The 17,142-nt window shown below is 43.4% G+C and overlaps 2 protein-coding genes across 2 annotated transcripts; both read right to left on the reverse strand.

Annotated features, from left to right (window-relative positions):
* Positions 1 to 1,915: 1,915 nt before the first annotated feature.
* On the reverse strand, positions 1,916 to 3,319 carry hoxa4a (homeobox A4a). The gene is made up of 2 exons (XM_069681296.1): positions 2,876 to 3,319; positions 1,916 to 2,349 (listed from the first exon to the last, which is right to left on the reverse strand). The coding sequence occupies exons 1-2, from the start codon at positions 3,291 to 3,293 to the stop codon at positions 2,015 to 2,017; spliced, it is 753 nt and encodes a 250-aa protein (XP_069537397.1). The 5' UTR covers positions 3,294 to 3,319; the 3' UTR covers positions 1,916 to 2,014.
* A 7,596-nt stretch (positions 3,320 to 10,915) lies between these two features.
* On the reverse strand, positions 10,916 to 13,188 carry hoxa5a (homeobox A5a). The gene is made up of 2 exons (XM_069681559.1): positions 12,594 to 13,188; positions 10,916 to 11,961 (listed from the first exon to the last, which is right to left on the reverse strand). Exons 1-2 carry the CDS (start codon positions 13,186 to 13,188, stop codon positions 11,711 to 11,713), a joined length of 846 nt encoding a protein of 281 aa, XP_069537660.1. The 3' UTR covers positions 10,916 to 11,710.
* Between the last annotated feature and the right edge of the window lie 3,954 nt (positions 13,189 to 17,142).

Genomic DNA, 17,142 nt, shown 5'->3' on the forward strand with positions numbered 1-17,142 from the left:
GCAGAAAGCATCAGTGCCAAACATATTAAAAATCATACTAAATTACAAGCACAAAGGCAACCTGTTTTAGCCTACATCTGCGCTCTGCACGGCCTGACGGCAGCGTGTCTGTGATGAATTGCAGTGGAGCTGTCTCTTGAAATAATTTTGGGAAAATTCATGGCTCAGATTCACACCTTAACACCGGTTTTGTTTCCGCGCTGTCTTTGGGTAAATCTTAAATGGGAAGAAAAAGCTCGCGGAGGTCTCAGCGCTGATGTATGATCCGAACACTGTGTGTGTCGAAAGGTCAGGGGTCAGAAGAAGTGCTCCGAGTTGGTGATTGGCCAGAGCCGGCCGTGTCCCCTGGTTGAACTCTCTATTGTTTGGATGTAGCAGGTAGTGACCAACACTCACACTCTGGTGCACTGAGGTTCCCTGAGATCTCTTTATAAAGCCAAGCGAGAACAATATGTGTGGACAGATACATCTAACTATTTAGATTTGGTTAAATTCCCGCGTGTGCAGGAAAGTCTGCAGCATTAGCAGCTGATATCTGCCTCCTAAATTCCAACCACATTACATCTTTATCCGCGAAAATACGCATGACATCCATGCACATTTCACGGATTAGAACTACAGTCAATTGAGCATTAAGAGGCATAATGGAAGAAGACATTTCTGCACGTTTTACAGCAATGTGTTGCAGATGAGGTTTGTAAGATTGTAATGCATCACACTGATGCTGATTCTCAGATTTAACACCTTAAAAGTCGGAATTGTTTCCCTCTCAGAAATCTTTCTTTTGGAGAAACTGCGCAACTTTACGCACTAAATACAACGTTAATCCTCTTTTTGTATAACATTAAATTTAGCACATTTGTTTAATTTATATTCAGATAAAGTTAGAGTAAGATCAGGTAGACATGTTAAATATAAAGTGAAAGTGTGGCGCAGTACATTTTGCAAAGCTCGGACACACTTTCACAATTTTACGCACGCATCTCCAAAACCTGGAGAACAGGAACAAATACTTTAAAATATACATAAATTCAAATCTATATCAGCGTACTAAAATAAAAACAAGCAGCATGAAAATAAAACGTTTGCGCCCTGTGCTCAAATTAAGAACCTTTGCAATGTCACACGCATTTGGTTTGTCATTACGCACGGCTCCAAAAATACATGTTGCTCTCAAATCAAATCAGTATTTGCACCGACAAAATATTCAAAGTCATGTCAGCCTTATAAGTGAAGTACATATTTATTTCACATGGACAGCCTACACTAGCCTACATCACAGCGGTCATTACTGAGACAACACATACAAATATTCACAGTTTAGAACACAGCACAACATGGGACGGACTAGCACAAATAAAACTCGACCTTACGACACCAACGAACAGAATTCTACATGACGAAATGCTTTTCTTATTGTGCCTTCATTATGATTTGCCTATGTACATTAAAATGTGAAAGTCTCCTGGACTACATTCAACAGTAAACCAACCCACTCAAACACACAAACTACACTGTTACTCTGACTGATGCCATTCCTCTAAAAACAGCCGTCTGCTTCTCTAACAGGCATCTGGAGCCTCGCTAAATATCTTTCAAGTATATTAGAACTTTCCATGAGCAATAATACAAAAAATAATCAAAAAGACATATAGAAAAATGAGCTCCAACTTACTTTAACCTCACTCAGTTTTAACTGTAATAATACATTTTGATCCAAGTCCTATGTTTGAATGTGCGTTATCCTTCTTTCATGATAATAAACAAATATATAAACACTTCAGTTGCCACCGTGGCAATTAAAGGTGGATTTCAAGCTTATATGAAGAGAGCGAGGACGAGCGGAGAGGGAGAGGGCACAAAGGACGTGACAGGGGCCCAATGGCAGAGGCAAGGGGAAGGAGAGAACACCATGAGTGTAAAATACTGAGAATCGGTCCATCAAATTCCACTTGTGTTATTTGCCATCTCAGTCTGGATTGGGGGTCTTTCTGGGTGGGGGTTCGATCAGGCACTATAGACCTGCGGTGCACGGCGTGGGGACGAGCTGCTGGCCTGTTTTGATCTGCTGCTGCTGCTGGGGCCCCGAGACTGAGGACGAGGCCGAGCTGGAGGAGGAGCGGATCTTGGTGTTGGGAAGCTTGTGCTCCTTCTTCCACTTCATCCTCCGGTTCTGAAACCAGATCTTGACCTGGCGCTCGGACAAGCACATGGTGTGCGCAATCTCCACCCGCCTGCGCCGGGTCAGGTACCGGTTGAAGTGGAACTCCTTTTCCAGCTCCAGAGCCTGCTGGCGGGTGTAGGCAGTGCGGGACCTCTTGGGCACTCCTCCAGTGTAAGTGGCATTGACTGGAGGGGGGGGAGAAAAGCCATATAGAGGCAAGCAAGCAGGTGTTACATGATTGCGTTTATTCCAAAGCCCCTTTAATTCCTCCACTGGACACATTACAAGACTAAAAACTATAAAACATTACAAGATTTGGTTTGAAATTACAGCCGATCTGTTTGTTTAACTGTCTGTCTTGTTTCAGTTTACGGACATGACCTTAATGTGGAGATGCCGAGTGTACAAGCACTCGCATCCAGGGACAGATCAAGCTCAGAAATGATTAACAAAACAGCGGGGTTGGATATTACAGTTTGGCTCGGCTCCAGTGGTGGAGGTAGTTTGGGTTAAAAAGCAACAAAGGCACATGGCCCCGACAGACGAACACAGGCTATAAAATTTACGAGGGTCCTTAATTACCGACCCTGCTGCTCGATAGTCGTAAATTGCTGTTGTAAGGGCTGCTACTAGTGCTGCCTCAATAGGCTCGCGTGTGTTCCAGTGCTTGTTTCTCAGTGGTTCTGCTATTTAACCGTGACGATAACTCACCGGTGTTAACGTGGACCTTTTTCATCCAGGGATAGACCACCGGCTCCTTGCCCTTCGCTACGCCGGGATACACCTCACCGGCGAGGCTGCAGTCTTTGCTGGCATTTGCCCCTGCGCCACCGTCTGGGGCCGCGGTGAGGCGGGGACCGTGGCTCTGTGGAACCGGCTGCGGCTGTGCGTGATGCCCATCGCCGAAATCCTCGAGTCCGGTGGCGGGGACGTTACCGTAATCGTATCCCGTTTCTGTGTAGTTTGACCTCGGATAGGATGGCTCGTCGTGATGGGGGAAGCCCGTATCTTTTGGCCGCTCGTAGTAATCACCGGGGTTGGGGATGTATCCGCTCTGCTGATATTCGTCGCATGGAGGAAACGAAGGCTCGATATAGTTGGAGTTTATCAAGTAGGAACTCATGGTCATTAATTTGTGAAGTGCAACAATACTAATTTTTATCGCGCTGTCGTTTTTCTGATCTCCACAAAACCCTCCTACTCCCTGTCAAATGTACAAAGTTGCCTGGTCACGTGTGAGGCGCCACCAATCACGGCGTGTCCTGTGGGCATCATGTAAACAGGAACCAATGGAAAGCATGGCATTGGTACCACCAACGCTGCTCGGACTGGCTTACGTTGGTGTTTTCCTTATTAAATCACAGTATATAAAGCAAAAGCAATCAGCTAACTTGTTTACTGCATGAGGCCAAAGTTCTGTGGGTGAGGCTTTCTTGCACGAGGAAAAAAATGCACATCCTCTGACAGAGACGGTGGACGTGAAATTCAAGCCCTGAGAAAATAAAGGTTACCCCCCAAACAAAGACTTTTCCCACCAGAGGCTAGAATATTGTTTTCTGGAGTTAAAAATGAGTGTAATCCTAATAAAGAGATGTACAGGGGAACAAAAAAACAACACTAACTGCTTATTTAAAGAATCAGATAAGAGAACACAGCAACGGTGCACGAGCTCACTCGCTGGCCGCTGCTCTGCGGACGCACAAGCCTGCTGTAAAGACTTGTGCATCACTTCCACCTTATGATACCAAACACACACACAAACAACACAAATGCCTCCTCATCTCTCACGTTGCACAGCCTTTTACACGTGTAAAACCCCTGTTTGTCCATCCCACGGCTGGAAACTATTATTATTTGCCAAGATATATTTATAACTTCAAAATATTTCTGCTTTCTGTTTGTCCTAAAACATCACATGACAGTCCTCTGGCACTGATCATCACCTGTTATCAGTCCTCCTGCATTAACTGCCATTAAAAAAAAGCTCTTTCAACACTTGCAGGACACGTATGTTGCGTTAGAGGCCAAAACAAAGCGTGGGATTTATAAGCAGCATACAGTAAGAGATGCCATCGGCACAGACAACATCACACCTAACACAACTTTCCAAGCAGGAATAAATTTGTGAATATATGGAAACAGTTTCTACTAATAGTTTGCCAACATTTCAATTAAAATCTGCATTTTTCTGGAACAGACCCAGTTTACTGTAGAACAAACATGCTAAGACATTAAGATTGCAATAAATTTTAACAATGAAAATATGTTTATAAGAGAAAATCTAATATAAGTTTAAATGTAAAAATATTCCTGAGTAAATTAAACCACTGATTGGTACTTTTTTTTTTTTGCAGGATAAACCTTTTGTCAGACTTCCAAATATTTTAAAACAATATAAGATATATAAAGTTTTTGACACTGGCACTGGTTTGTGTCTCTATATTTAAAAGGGAAAATGTAAAAGAGTCTGACCGTGCTCCTCGCCATCAGCCATCACGTCCAGCTCGTGTTTCCTCTCCATGTCCGAGGCGGCGGCTCACTGTATCTGCAGCTCCTCTTCACAAAGCTCCTCCACACTGTCCACGTCAACAAGGCCTCTGCATGGAGAAACAAGAGGCCAAACTTCGGAAATATTGAAAGCTTTCTTTTCTCCTCTTTCTTTTTTTCCCCCCTCTGGTCCCCCCCTCTCTATTCTTTTCTCTCGCTCCTCTAAACAGAGATAACTTCTGCCTGACCCCAAAGTGACACCGTTTCCATTTTGTTTCTGATTAATCTTGCCCATTGACAGTCTTTGTTAAACAACAAGGCGTGCCCCCTTTTTCCAAAGAGGCGACATTTTCATATCTGTTAGACGCAGTGACCTGGGGTTCACCCCGGACTTGGACTTCAGTTGTCCAGGATCTGTTCAGCTCTGGGGGTGCTGATGGGGGGGAGCACTTAACGCGGGTCAGCACCCAGGAAGGTCCCCAAAGGATTTTTAAAAAATGTGCAAAAGACCTCCAAGTATCTAGAAAATCACACGCCGGACTGTGCGTTTGAATACTTGGAGCAGGGGATCCTGCAGCTACAGAGATCTGCTGCACAGGCGCTCATAAACTACCATTTAATATGTGTTTTATTTCTTCACAGTGTTGACCTCCATCCATTAAACTCTGGATTTTGGATTTGCTGTTACAGACGACTTAAAACAAGTGAATTCGTCTTCTGCAGAAACAGGCCTCACTTTTTGCTCCTCCATCTTTTTTCCTCATGTGTTCACATTGTTGCTGTGAGGCAGAGCTGCTGCTATCTTGTGTATCTTACAGCCTTCCTCGCACCTAACTCATTGTAAATGGCAGCTGGTGCTACTTTCAGCCATATATCCACCGTATATATCCGTATGGCCGAGAGACCACCTGAGAGGCAATATGTCAACATAATGTCAGCGGTAAGACGACTTCACATGATATCTAAATTTACAGTCTGCTGCCATTCTATAATATATGTCCAGTGTAAATATGGGCCACATCAGCTCGGCTATTATCCACTTACACTGAGTTATCCTCGCGTGAATAACGCCCCTCTTTTTGTGCAGGTACTTGTTGATAGGGACTACTTTTTCTCCTCGTTCTCAGCCTTAAATAACTTTATTAGAATTATGAACAAGTTTCCGATTAAGGGCTGCAAAAAGAAACATTTAGTCATGGTAATACTTCTTTTATCTCCTGCAGGCCTGCAAGGTGCTGCTGTGTGTGAATGCAATAAAACCTTCGTGAAATGTCTTTGCGCACAAAATTTAACAAGATAATGATCAACCAATTGACCACTCGACTGAAAGAAAGCCTTTGGAAGCTGCTTTGAACTCATTTGCACTATCTTGAGTCATTTTCCACGAAATTTAAAGACATATTTTGCACTCAATGTGGGGGAAAAAACAATTACAGACTCGTGATTTTATTCTCGGAGTAAAAAAAAAAAAAACCTAAAGCCATATCACGGTGTTCCCTTTCAGAGCGTACACTGTGAAGTGAAGGTCTATTTAAGCTTATACATCATGCTGACAGTTTACTGTAAATTTAGATTATCAGAGAAGTGCTGTGACGATGGTGACAGATTGCAGATGGTTCTCACAAGGTCTCCTGTCTATCCGGAGCCCTGACGGCCGTATAAAAAATCCTCCCTGCATTCAAGATGCGGCGAAGATTCAGGCTAGAAAACACTTTTCATACCTTCATGAAAATGTTTTTATAAAGGTTGAGCACTCAGAATAAAATGTTTGTCTTTGTCTCGGCGTGTCACGTGTGATTACCCTTTTAAATACTCAGGAAACAGAACGGGCTTTTCACAATAATGGTCACTATTTTTAATCTACAGCAGCAATCTTTGATTAGACCAACACCATGCTGACCCCCAGGCTGTCAGAGAGTTTAAAGAGGCGAACAAAAGCAGCTACATCCTTTATGAAGCGTATGCACAACTTCCTTATTCCTCTCAGTAAAGAGGCTATTAATGCCAGGATAGTTTAGATATAAACTCAACTGTTGTTTCTTAATTACTGGAGTTTGAAATAGATTGAAATGTGCTTTTTAAGAAACGTTAAAGGTTTTAATACAAATAATCTAAACACATGCAATATGATGCGTTCAGTTGAAGATTCAAGCCTAATTTTCAATAGACCAGGATGCTCGGAAATCACAAGAAGCGCTGTGACTAAAAGAATTTGCAGCCGTAAATTGTTTACACAATACTTTAAAAATGTAACCAACAAAGTTATGAATATTCTAATTCGCTCCACGGATTATCTGACTCTCACCTGCGTTGTTTGGACGTTTCAGCGCTTGTTAGTTTATAAAGTAGCCTACAAAAAAAATTTATGTTGTTGCGCACTGTGTGTTTTGTTTCTACAAATGTGTTCAGTACTCAAAGCGTTGATTAGACAATTTCTACAAAAAAGTGTTTATTTTTGGACAATTTCTGAAATTACATGTTTCCTTTGTGACGTTAAGAGGACAATAAAAGTGTGTGAAAGCGAAACAGCAACTTGTGATTTTCTTTATTTCGGATTCTTCTTAAAGATTTTTTGGTTCTGATCGTGTTTGTTACACGCCGGTTGAATAGAAACCGTCATGCGCGAGAGTCAAGACTCAGTTTTAGCCTTTTAAGCGTTAAAACAATAATACACTTTTTTCAATAATTATCTTTTATTTTTCATCCCACCTTTACACACAAAGGTTTTCAATCTTTACCCCGTTTCTTTTTTTAAAGGTTGCGTTCATTTTTTCAAAGCGTTCAAAAGGCCCAGTTAAAGGTAAAAGTAAATGTATGTATTTCCACAAAAAAATATAGTATTTTTTAACATTCTCTTTATGAGTCACAAAAACATCTGTGCCATTTCTGCTTTCTTTAAAGGCTTCTATTCAGCGGATCAGGAAGAGAGGGGCTAAATGTTTTTTAAGGGGTCCGGGGGCTCGATTTGGGGGCTGTGGGCCTTCCCATTACCCTGTGACCGGGTCGAGAGTATCAATCCTCAAAATGCAAATGTTGCCCTCGTCCCTAAACATATCAAATGCAATTTATTCAAAGGAAATTCACCAATCAACCGCCCTAATAAAACGCCAGCCACTCAATCTTGTTGCCGGGGACGGGTGGGGGGTCCCCTCCCCCGGTCCCAAACGCGAGGTCACCGCGCTTCCAGGGTTCACCTGGAGTGCACCGTGCAACATATGTAATTCAAAGCTATTCTGTCTTTTGTGTGGAGAGTCAAGATCGCTATTATAAGGCTGGCATCAAGCTCGGAGAGAACAGATGACGGAGACTTGTTCAGCGCGTAAACTTTTGACCCCAATTTTTCCTCCTCTTCTGCAGCAGCAGCTATCTCCCCCTCATCTGTCCCAGCCCGGTGAGGCATCGGGCCCTCTTGAAACGAAAAATTGATTTGAACAATGTGTATCTCTCCTGCCATCAGGATGATCATTTCCCCAAATTTCATAATTAGAGGAGATGCCAGGATAAGACCTTAAACGCGATTGTAGCTTTATGATGCTTCCAACAAGGGAGTGAAAAGATAAATCCAATCGGCTCCCACTCAAGACTAATAGAGCTGTAAAATATGCAAATCATTCATTAGCGTTATAGAGACACCAAAGCAGCCAAAAGTCTTTGTTGGAGGCCACACTTAAAGTTACACTCCCCTTCTCTCCTCACACACTTTCTCCTCTGGTGCAGGATGCAACCACGGGCTCTGTGTCCCTTTGCTAAATTCATTTTTACGCATGATGCTGATAGGCAACGCCAAGCAAACGTGTCATTAACGTGAATACGCATCTGTGTGTGCGCGTGAAGCGTGGATGTGTGCGCGGTTTCCCTCCTCTCTCTCTCTCTCTCCATACAGCAGGCTGACAGTGAACTTGGCCTAAAGCGAGCTCTGCTGGTGGCTCTGAGAGGATGCAGATTTATCTTGGTGCTGTGGCTGACCTCCAGATGAACCTACAGCGCTCCTCTCTCTCTCGCTCCCTCTCTCTGCCTGGCAGTTTGCCGCACATGGGGCCCTGTCGAAATATCTTATTTTGAAAAATTGGAAAGAGTTTTAATTTCCAAATAGCCGAGATGATATTCTGTCCTGTATTTTTCAGTGCGTCTGAAATAAAACAAGAAAGTCTGTGTGTAACTCCCTATTTTGGTAACCGCGTGACTTCTTAACACAACAATGGACACACTGTGTTAAGCTATGACAAAATAGATTTAAAAAACATGATTTTAATCATCAAATTTGTGCAACCTCAAAGCTTTTCTGTTACTGTTTGAATTAACAGGAAATATTAATAATAATCTGGTTAGAAATCCGCTTCGTCTGTCCAGAATTTATTTTCCAGCATCGGCGGAAATAGACTTCATAAGTTTATTAAACTTCTACTGGTATTAATCCTTTTTTGATTTGCGAAAAATCTTCAGAATTATTCTGTAATGGTTAAAGATAATATGATGTTGGCCTGTGCGCAAAAATAAAAGCTTGCGGTTGAAACTGTGATGGCTGGCGGACAATGTTTCCTTCGCTAATGCGCACAGGAAACAAGTTAAATAAAGCTGCCAAAAACTCATCAGACCCTAATGTCCGTTAATTTTCGGATGTTTTCATATTTGGCCTGCGAATGTCAAATTAGAAACGAGCGCATCAAGTCACACACCGCTTAATTGAAAAACAAATCCCAAAGTGATGAAAAGAAAAAGGCCAACTCATCCAAATAAAAAAAAGAGTGAGACACGATACCATAATCCCGTTTTAGTCCATGTTTTTGGGAGTCAGGGTCCACTGGCCGGTCACTGATCGGACAAGAGGTCAGCACAAAGCGAGAGTGACTTTAAAGAGGTCATCTGAACTTTTCAACCCCAAACACAAAACGACGTGGCAGACACAAAACGGAATTCCTTTTTCAAACGTCTCCCTGCTGCTGTTTGTTCCCATGTTGTGTTTACTTGACACTGTTTACAGCCTGGAGCCAAACACGGTGCCAACATGCGGAGCGCGCAGCCAACACAACTGCAACTTTTTCCAGTGATGGACCAACAAGTTCCAGAAGTCATCAGCACACACTGAATCCAATAGCTGTAAATCTATAGGCCTGCATTAGCGCGTAACTTCATCAAGGGATTCTCCACACTCCACACACCCCGTGGAAACTTTCTGGCTCTGTGAATCCTCCAATGCAATAAAACGACAACAACTAGAAGTTTGAGGGGGTGGAAATGGACACAGAGATAATTATCCAACATGTAAAAATGGATTATGAGTTACACCACAGATGGAGGGAAACAAGTTACACGGGGAAGGAAGCAATTAAATAGCCATGAGCCGGACCCAACCCTGCGCAACATCTGCCGAGACCAGCATTCAGCACTGCACAACTGACAAATTAGTGTAATGGTCTAATAGGGACGGATAGAGGGAGCGAATACAATAATACGGCTGTTTGACACAGGCTGGCTGTTCCTGCGCTACCGGAAAGTCTGCAGAAACTTACCCAGAGACGCGGTCCTCCTCCTGGAGAGCGTCCGGTCCATACTGAGGCAAACAGACGCTCTGTACCGGTCAAGTAACACTTACAGCCTGCAAAGAGAGAGTCAGACGAAGCCTCGCCGTCAGTGCGATTATATGTTATGTGCAATATACTGTCAACTCCCCAAAACCATAAAACTTACTTTAATGGCCACCACGTGACCGTTTATGGCCAGTGAGCCTATCTGGCCGCGCTCCGGATGATTTTTACGATCTAATTCATAGACAAAACCCCCCATTCATTTAGCACCCAAATGTCAGAGAGCCAGAGTCGGCCCTAATAAAGTTTTCAGCCAGAAAAGTCGAGCTGATTCTGCGAGAAAAGCCCAGGAGTCTGTGCGCAAAAGGGGGACGCACGGCCCCTGGAGCCGCTTAGTGACCAAGGACCCCCTAAAAGCCCCCCAGCTCCAGAGAAAGGTGAGTAAGACAAAGATTTCATTCAAGGGGACCTGTTGAATTCAAGATTTAAGTTGAGGAAACTTTGGAAATATCTGAGAGCTCAAATAAGAAAGACTTTTACTCTATAAAGCGGTTTCTGACTTTCCTTTTCCACGCAGCAAACGCGCAAAAGAAATGCGGACATTTTAGAAAAACTCACTGAAATGTTGCCGTTCCAGTAGAAAGTTTATTATATTGGCAATCATCATCATCATTATTTTTATAGTATATTCTTGACTTCCAGTCTTTGAAAAACATTTACAAAAAGCTAATCACGATGGAGTTATACACAGAAAGGCGATGAAATGGATTTCTTTGTGGAGCCCTCCACATAAAAACAAAGACAGGACACGTTTTTACTGAGATGTTGCGTTCAGGTGAACAAAGCAAACAGCAGCTCCTGCAGAAAGAAAAACAAAGATACAAGGCAACAGCTACTGTACATAGAAGACTGAGCCGAAACCTCGGTCCATACACGTGTCCACAACGCACACAATAACCACACACGGCGCACTGCTGGTTCTACTTTTTTGGAAGCAAGTTTTCTGACAAGTTGGTACAATACATCAAACAAATAAATACATACATATACAGTACATACAGGGAAAACGAAGGCTAAACACAAAGGCAGCTCAACCTTTACCCTCTTTTTTATTAGGGTGTTTTTGTTCTGAGTGCATCACACAACTTTTACTGGATTTATCTGCGGTAGGTAGGTAGGTAGGTAGCATTTCAAGCTTTTATTTTTATTTTATTTTTTTCGTCTGAGAAAGAAATAATTTAAACAAACATTTAGGCTTATTTTTCCCTCTAAATCTAGACAGAACTGTACAGAATGCATCTTTTTTTACTCACATAATTATGCATAACCACGCTGGGAATAAAAAGAAAATAATATTAAGGAATATAATGGGACTGTTGGACATACGGCGGGGCTCAGGTGGGGATGTCCCCTGTCCCGCACACTGCCCCGTTTACAAGTCTATGCGCTTTTTCAGGGAGGAGGAGGAGAAGTTGATATGACAATGTTAGTTTTATTTTCATAGTGCTTGTTATCAGGGGTAGATGAGGGAATATCAAGGCCTGTAGCCTCCCCCGCCTGCAGCCGCCATGTTCATGCTCTTCAGCTTGTTGTCTTTCTTCCACTTCATCCTGCGGTTCTGAAACCAGATTTTGATCTGTCTCTCTGAGAGGCAGAGGGCGTGGGCGATCTCGATCCTCCGCCTGCGGGTCAGGTACCGGTTGAAGTGGAACTCCTTCTCCAGCTCCAGGGTCTGGTAGCGGGTGTAAGCAGTCCTGGCTCTCTTGCCCTCCGGTCCAGCCAAATCTTACACGGAAAGAAAAGGGGGAAACGTGTTAGATATAATTAGTACAATAACTTTTTAAAAGCTACATTTCTCGCATCTTTATTACATACATTTCCTGTGTGGTTTCTGCAGCTTGGAGTAGCTTAAAGTTGACACATACTAAGTTTAAAAAGGCGCCTAATATGACCCAAGAATTGAAAAACAATTAAAGTAAGACACACACCTTTTAGTTACACTTTGCGTAAAGGAATTACGCAGTAAAATCTGGTATATTTCACCAGAACAAATTCTGTATAATAAACAAAAATGCATATATGCAATATATAATTCATACTTTAAAAAATATATACTTTAAACCAGCATGTTTTGGTGTTAAATCAGCCCGTACCTGCTCTGTATTGACAGTAGTGAAAAGCCCAAATACACCAAACAGGTGAGAGGCGCATAAGGCGCCACATGCCTCATTTGGAGAGTAAATCTATTTTCTTCTGTTTAAATGATATAAATGGCAAATAATTAAACAGTTTGTCGTGTTTTGTTCAAAGTTTAAAAGTCCCTGAATAAAATATAAGCATGATGACACCTTTTCCAAATAACAACACAGCGCCAGGTCCCTAAAATCAATAGAAGCTCGTTAAAAAGAGAAGTTTACCGTGATTTATGTGCAGTTTTCTCATCCACGGATAGATCTGAGGCTGTGATGAGTCGCTGGTATTTTGAGGAGTTGTCGGTGCGCTTCCCGCAGGCTTCTCCTCCTCGAGGGGGGAAGCTTTGGACACACAGTCCCGGCTGAGCAGCAGTGTGCCTCCGTTAGAGCTCGTGCACGGGGTTGAGCACGGGGTCGAGATAGAGTTTTTCACGGCTCGGTGTTGAGGCTGAGGCTCGGTGGCCGGGGACGAGCTGGCGACCGAGGAGCACGGTAGCGGGTCAGGTGGAGGCGATAGAGACGAGGTCCCGGTACTGCTGGCGGACTGGGTGTACCTGACCTGCTCCACTGAGGGTGTCGCTGCCGCTGAGTGGCTCGGGGAGTAGCCCTGCGTCCGCTCGCTGCCCACAAAGTGTCCGTTACCAGCCCGGCCGACTGTCAGGTCCATCCCGTTGTAGCCATAGCCGTACCTGCTGGAATGCATGGCCGTGGAGTCTCTGTATTGCTCGTTTCCCGAACTATGGTCTCCATAATTATGTAACTGGAAGTCCGCGCCATTGGGATAGCGTCCGCAGAATGAGTTCACAAAATAGGAGCTCATTTGTTGACAATTCCACCGTTTGCTCGTTGCAGGTTTTGTTGTTGTTTTTATTGTTTTTTGGAGGTAAAACAGCAAAAACCTGTGTGCTTGATTTGTGGCTCTTATGCTTTAGCGCGTCCTATAGCACCCTTGCACAATTTATGATGAATTATGGAAATGAGTGGGACATGGACTTGATTCTCTCTTACGTAGGCACCCAAATATGGGGTACGGCGGAGTATCACGTGCTTTTGTTGACCAGTCGTAAATCCTGCTTGGTGACCTCGAGAGGTAAACTCGTGCACACAGGAAATACTGGGTGGGATGTGCTGGGCGCGCGCCTCTGTGCGCTCGTGGCTCGGGCAGACTCAGAGGCAGGGCTCGGGTGTTTTGGATTGTCGTGGTGCGCCATCCTCTGGCGCAACTGTTGCACTGCGTGTCTGCGGAGGTTTGTCAGGCGTGGGCTCCGCGCGGGGTCATTCAGAGGTTAACGACCATTGCGGCAAAAAGCAACGAGCTCCTAAACAATACAACAAGTGACACGCTGAGAGTGCAATCTCTGCGAGGGAAATGTACAGAAATAATTCCATCAGGATCTGTTATGTATGTTATGATAGGCGATAAGTGCAAATAGTGTGTGCAGTTAATAGAATAAAAGCCCATTCAAAGCAGGCTGCGTTTTTCTTTTTACACTTTTTCTTATAATCATAAAACTAGAGCACAAACACTCACATGGGAAGAGACGGATAGATAAAAGTTTTGTTGGAAAGATAAAAGCCAAAGCACGAAGCCGCATTGTCGAATAATCTGACAGACTGTCATCCCGGGCCTTTAGTTGGTGGCACTTTGGAAAATGAATATCTGTAAAAGCTAAGCTTTATATGAAACACGTTATTCCGCGTTATTGTCTGTTTAAGGCGTCCTAAAATATCACGCGTCCACACAATAAGAGCTCGTGTAACTCGGCACGTTATCCGGCTTTATTGCGCCTTTGTTTAAAAGCGAATCATCGATGGAAGTCCACACAGTCAATATCTTATCAAACTGCAGTTTTGCTATTTTGCATGTTTACTACATATAAATTATATTTATTCTCAGCAAGCAGTTTACAGTTTACAGACACTCTGCCGTTTGAGGAAACAAAACAGACTCAAATTAAATAAAGGCCGAGAAATGATTGAAAGGGAAATATTGGAAATCGTTAAATTGTAGCGAATATATTTGAGAAGTTTGTTTTAAACAAAAAACACTCTATTCAAATAATAGTTCATATTGTTTTGCGTTAAGCTGCAGTTTGTTCGGATTTAACATCAGGCTACAATAAATTCACATCATTATCTGTCCCTTCTCTTCAACTGACAAACTAATAAATACAAAATAAGAAAAGGCTCGTCGGGAGATTTTAAGGTAAAACAAATTAAATCAGTTAACTAATTACGATTAGAATGTCGAACAGGCAGAAAAGGAAGGATTATTGATTATAACTATTTTCTAAGTAGGATCATCTTAGTTAAATTAAAGTACATTTTTAGGAGAATTTTAAAATGTAGAGCGACTCTCTCCAGCTTTTATTGTAACCGAGTCAATGCACCTATTAAAACGAGTAAATCTGCTATTGTCCTGTTCATTTCAAACAGGAATACAAAAACATTAGATCCGCACAGAGCTTGAGACAGACACGAAGCCTAAATAGAGGCATGCAGCCTCGTCTCGCGCTTTCCGTTTGCTTTTCTCCTTCTGGAATTTTTATGGCACCTTCGTCTCTCGAAGGCAGCGACTTGTCCTCGGCTCTCCCCCCCCAACATGACATTTCCCCCAAAAGCAGCGCCTTTAACCAGCACAAGCCCAATCATGTGTTCCTGACAAAAACACAGAGATACAGATTATTTATTCTGTTCCAGGTATGTGCGCTCTTTGCACGTAAAGCACCACCAGAAGGCACGGTGTGAGTCAGGAGGCTCCCACGTCCAGTGGGCCCACAATGAGGGGAGAACTAGGGAGAGTGTGTTGGCTAAACAGTCATGCCCCAACAGCTGATTTATGGCTGGCCAATGGCAACAAAGTTCCCACGAAAACTATTTCCCGGAATCGAGCCAGGGACACACCCAGGAACTAAATTAGGAGCAAGAGAAAGGAGAGGAAAGAAGTGAGTGTCAAACATGTCGGGCAGGGAGTGAGGGGGGCACTGCTGCAGGAAAACAAGAGGGTAGTGCACTCTGCAGGCACGAACACACACCAGCACTCGCGAGCGAAATCCCGTGCGTAATGATATTATAGCATGATTACGCACGGCTGCAGCACGACTAAAACTCACCGTTGTCTCATTCTTAATATCCAAACATTCTGTCACACGATGCGCAAAGTTACTCCCATTCACAGCGACAAACAAACTATTATCTATTAGAAGAACAACCACCAAAACATGTAAAACATGAAATGTGAAAGTAAGATTTTTCTGCTTTAAAAAAAAGGACAAAAGATTAAACGTAAGCGCAGACGTTGAAGATGAAAAATGAGCATTATATTGGATGCATCTTTACATTCAAATGTTTACTCTTTATATTTTAGATCCGGACTTCGTTGCTTAACAGACTCCTCTTTTATTGCTCGAAACAAATCATTGCAGCGTCACAATACAGAATATTAAGCTCGCTCAGTGCACTTAAAAAAAACTGCATATAATGTTTTCGAACAGAAATCGTTGTTTTTTTTTAAATCCAACTGATGGAGGAATCTCTGTGGTCAAACAAACTGTGAACAGTCTTTGAAAAATATTAAACATCACATTATTGATCAGTGTGTGAACATGAGCCCGCGTTTGTCCGAGCACAAAAAGTTGCAGCATCATGCAGGAGCACAGGTATAGAAATAGAGGTCGACATATCTGAGGTCCATTTGCAGCAAAAGGAGCAAGAGCTGCAACCGCAACACCCGCTTCATCCACAGGAGGGCGTCAAAGAGCGCATCTCACGGCCACCATACACCCAATGAAGTGTGTATCTGAAAGCCCGTCTCTATTTAAAAGCCACAACAAACTAATTTAGACCTGACAGCATGCAGACTCCAACAGGGAGATCAAGACCAGAGCAGAAGCAGTAATCTGATGCACCACATATCTCATTCTGACAAATGTCTCAAGCAGCATCTTCCTTAAAATCCTAAGCAAACAAACTGTAACATGTCACTGATTAAAATGTGGATATTCAGAAAGAAAACGAGGCGTGATATTCCAGTACAACTAGCTATCATTTGCTTCAATCGTTTCAAGTTGATGAAACAGTTTCAGTTTTCTTACCTTGTGGAGGTTTCTGCCTGTAAACAGGGGAGCTAGGAGAGAGTTGGCAGGTGGAGATGGCCAGAGACGGAGGAAAGTATCCAGCTGCGTCCCCGGACGGAAGCCGGGGCTCCCGGGGGGTCAGTGACTCACCGGGGCTCCTTCCACGCATCCTGCCAGAACGTGTCAGGAGAGCTACAGCAGTGCAACCGAATGATCCAGACATGTCCCGAGGCAAGCTCCTGCGCCTTGGAGCCTCTGCCTATCCGGGATAAAGCTCCACAAAACAAGAGGGGAAAGATGTCTGATGTGTAAAAATGTAGAAGGTCGCTGGTGAAAACAGCCGCGCGGACGCTCGAGACCGTTAAATGAAAGGCTGCTCTATTCCGCTATTGGAAATTATATATAAAAAGTTCATGTTCATGGCTCCCAGCCACGTGACAAGCTGCGGCCAATAGGAAGGCGAGCTGGGTCGTAAAGTTGCATTGCTATGTTGTAAATTTTCATAAACAACAACGGATTTATGACCCAGCGCTGGAGGGAGAGATGGGGAGAAAGGGAGGGAGGGAAAGGGGCAGGTCACCGTCAGGCGCCATCTTACAGAGGGAAGAGGCAACGCAGAGTTCAACAGTAATTTCCCTTCATCTGCAGCCTGCCCCATCTCGCATCCCCATAGTTCACATTCCCCAGCTCCAGTGTTT

Source organism: Semicossyphus pulcher, unplaced genomic scaffold (assembly GCF_022749685.1).
Source record: "Semicossyphus pulcher isolate SPU_LCO1_2020_fin unplaced genomic scaffold, fSemPul1.0.p SCAF_5, whole genome shotgun sequence".
In the NCBI taxonomy this organism is placed as follows: domain Eukaryota; kingdom Metazoa; phylum Chordata; class Actinopteri; order Labriformes; family Labridae; genus Semicossyphus; species Semicossyphus pulcher.

Excerpts from the sequence above, each read along its gene's own strand:
- hoxa5a (XM_069681559.1), bottom strand. The coding sequence starts at position 13,188 with ATGAGCTCCTATTTTGTGAACTCATTCTGCGGACGCTATCCCAATGGC. Across the intron at positions 11,962-12,593 it reads AAAACTGCACATAAATCACG|ATTTGGCTGGACCGGAGGGC; the intron begins GTAAACTTCTCT and ends TTTCCGTGTAAG.
- hoxa4a (XM_069681296.1), bottom strand. The coding sequence starts at position 3,293 with ATGACCATGAGTTCCTACTTGATAAACTCCAACTATATCGAGCCTTCG. Across the intron at positions 2,350-2,875 it reads AAAGGTCCACGTTAACACCG|TCAATGCCACTTACACTGGA; the intron begins GTGAGTTATCGT and ends CCCCCCCTCCAG.